Raw genomic sequence first — 2600 nt, forward strand, 5'->3', positions numbered from 1 at the left:
TCTAAGAGAAATTAGAATAGTGAGAGAGGAAATAGAAAAGAAAAGAAAGCAAAACCAATGTTTTGCTAGGTGCATTGACAGAAAGCCAAATTAGGGGCAGTCCCTTTTGGCATAAATGTGTACAATTACAATAAATGTTCAATCAAAAGTTCAGTCCAATCAATCACATCCAAAGTTCATTCTTGATCTTCTTGATGAAGTGTAGGTTTTTGGCATCTTTCTGCAACAGTTCATTCTCTGGATATAAAAGTTTTAAGCTTCTTTCTTGAAGATCTTTTCTCAAACAGAATAAAAATCTTTGAATTTTTTTTTTACTCTTAAGGCATTATTTATTTAGTTCTCTGTTGAGATTTCACATTAGCTAATTCATTTTGTGAGTCGTCTTCACATTTCTCTATTCTGAGCCTCCATTTAGTATGTTATATAAAAACAATTTTTCAGGAATCAGTATGTTTACCAGCAACCAAAAAGTGAGCTCTCAAGATCTGCCTCTTTGTTCCCTAAGTGAACCAGCTAGATGTTAATACTGCTTTACCACAAGATAAAAGTTCCTAACTCAATACCCATTGTAAAAGGAGTGAAACTTCTGCAAAGTGCACTTTAAGAAGAGGTACTTTTTGCTTACGAAAAGAAACCAGTGAGTGAGTCCTCTAAAAATAATAAAAGGGAGTATTTTACAGTTAAGCACATGATTTGGGGTGAAGAATTCAGATGTTGCTTCTCTACTTGTACAGTACATGGGTTATTAATACTCTTCTTGCTCCTCTTGCGGACCCCCTTCATCAGGTATCACAAAGCCTTCATCTGTGGCATAGAGAATCTCCACAATCCTCTGCAACACTGGATCACTTTCCCCTTCGTTTTCCTGACAAATCAATTCAATATTCCTTAGCTTTCCAAAGTAGAAGTCTCTCTCTTTCTCCAAGTCTTCAACAGTGAGTTTCAATACATTGATCTGCTGGATCAATTCTGCTGACTCATCATCTCCATTTCCCATCCCTGGATTCTTTCTGACCATACCAGGGCCTGTCTTGGAAGGTGCTGTAGATCTCTGTGTAGAAATGGGCCTCTGTGGAGCTGCACCACTGGAACCAAGAGGTTTTTTTGGCTTATTCAAAACTGGAGTCATGAGGGAGGGGGCTACTGCCGTTTCTTGGCCTTGACGAGCTGCTACAGGATCATAGTCTTTCCCATCATAGTTTGCATCAAAAAATTTCTTGAACCATTGAACAAATTCAAAATTGTCTTGAAATTTTCCTTTCACTAATTTGTCCACAGGAATTATTTTGTCCACACCCATCCTCTTAAAACCTGCTTGGAGAATCTTGAAGTTCTGAATATATTCATGTTCCAGTTTTGCTTGAAACTTCACTTTCTTCAGAGCAATGGAACCAGGGAAAAGCATATCCATAAACTGACAATAAGCAGCACCTGAACATAAGTGTTCAATCTTTGTCAAAGTCAACTGCAGAGATTCATTGATCCAGGCCAGCATATCATGTCGACTCAAATTATCGCTAGTTACTGAAGTTGAATACACGTTAACCGCCATCTTCTTCAACCCCTCCCCATTCATGATCCTCTTGAATTTTTATAACAGTAAAATCTTAAACAAAATTCAAAATTCTTGGATTTTTATAAAAATACAATCTCAAACAAAAAAAAATTCAAAAATAAAAAAAATTCTTAGATTTTAAATTAAAATACAATCCCCCCTGAAGTAAGTATTAAAAAAAATATCAAGTTTAGCTCAGAATGCAATGTTCAGTTATGGGGTTGTATGTATCAATTATCAAAAGAATAGAAAAATAATCAAAAACATAAGAAAAATTCAAAATAGGCCTTGAATAGGTCCAGTTTAAAGTAATGTCTATCCCACAAGTATGTAGGACAGGATGCAGTAATATTTCACTTAGTCATTTGTAGCCAAGACTACAGGAAGTTGCCATAATATAAGAAGAAAAGAATTAGAATTCTATTTTGATGGGGAAATGTCATTCCCTCATCTGATTTTTTTTCCTCAGGGATATAGGGAGCCAGCATGATAGTCAAGCTTTGTACTTGTTTGAGTACTTCAAAAAGAGTGTATATAAAAGGAAGTCCTACGACTTAAACATAAGTTAAGCATCGCAACCTCGAGACTCACTTTAATATTTCTTGTGTGCTCTATTGGCACTATTCAGGTTTAGTCTGTGCTCCTTGTTTTTATCCCTTTTCCTGGAATCAGACACAAACATTAATCACAGTCCTATAATATTTTATCAATAAATGGCAGGTTCCCATAGTTTAAAGCTTTTAGGCATATATTGATATTATAGCAAGAGTATATATATATTATCTTGTATTACTGCAGGGAAAAATAATATTAATATTAATTATGTGTACCTTCAGTACAAAAAATGAGAAAAAAATCAAATATTCTGATGAAAAAGAAAAGAAAAGAAATAAGAAAAATAAGAAAAAAAAATCAGTAATTCAATATATTCTTGAAAAAACAGCATCCATTTGTCTATGGATTATTATCTCCAATTCATATGATAAGATAGAGTCACAATTCATATGATAGGATAGAGTCAATCAGTCCCAGCAGAAGATGCTTT

General features: G+C 34.3%; 1 protein-coding gene across 1 annotated transcript; it reads right to left on the reverse strand.

Moving 5' to 3' along the window:
- Positions 1-304: 304 nt before the first annotated feature.
- Positions 305-1576, reverse strand: LOC130455497 (microtubule-associated protein RP/EB family member 1-like). Its single transcript, XM_056805298.1, has one exon. The coding sequence runs from the start codon at positions 1574-1576 to the stop codon at positions 746-748; it is 831 nt and encodes a 276-aa protein (XP_056661276.1). The 3' UTR covers positions 305-745.
- Positions 1577-2600: the final 1024 nt, after the last annotated feature.

This window comes from Monodelphis domestica, chromosome 7 (assembly GCF_027887165.1).
Source record: "Monodelphis domestica isolate mMonDom1 chromosome 7, mMonDom1.pri, whole genome shotgun sequence".
In the NCBI taxonomy this organism is placed as follows: domain Eukaryota; kingdom Metazoa; phylum Chordata; class Mammalia; order Didelphimorphia; family Didelphidae; genus Monodelphis; species Monodelphis domestica.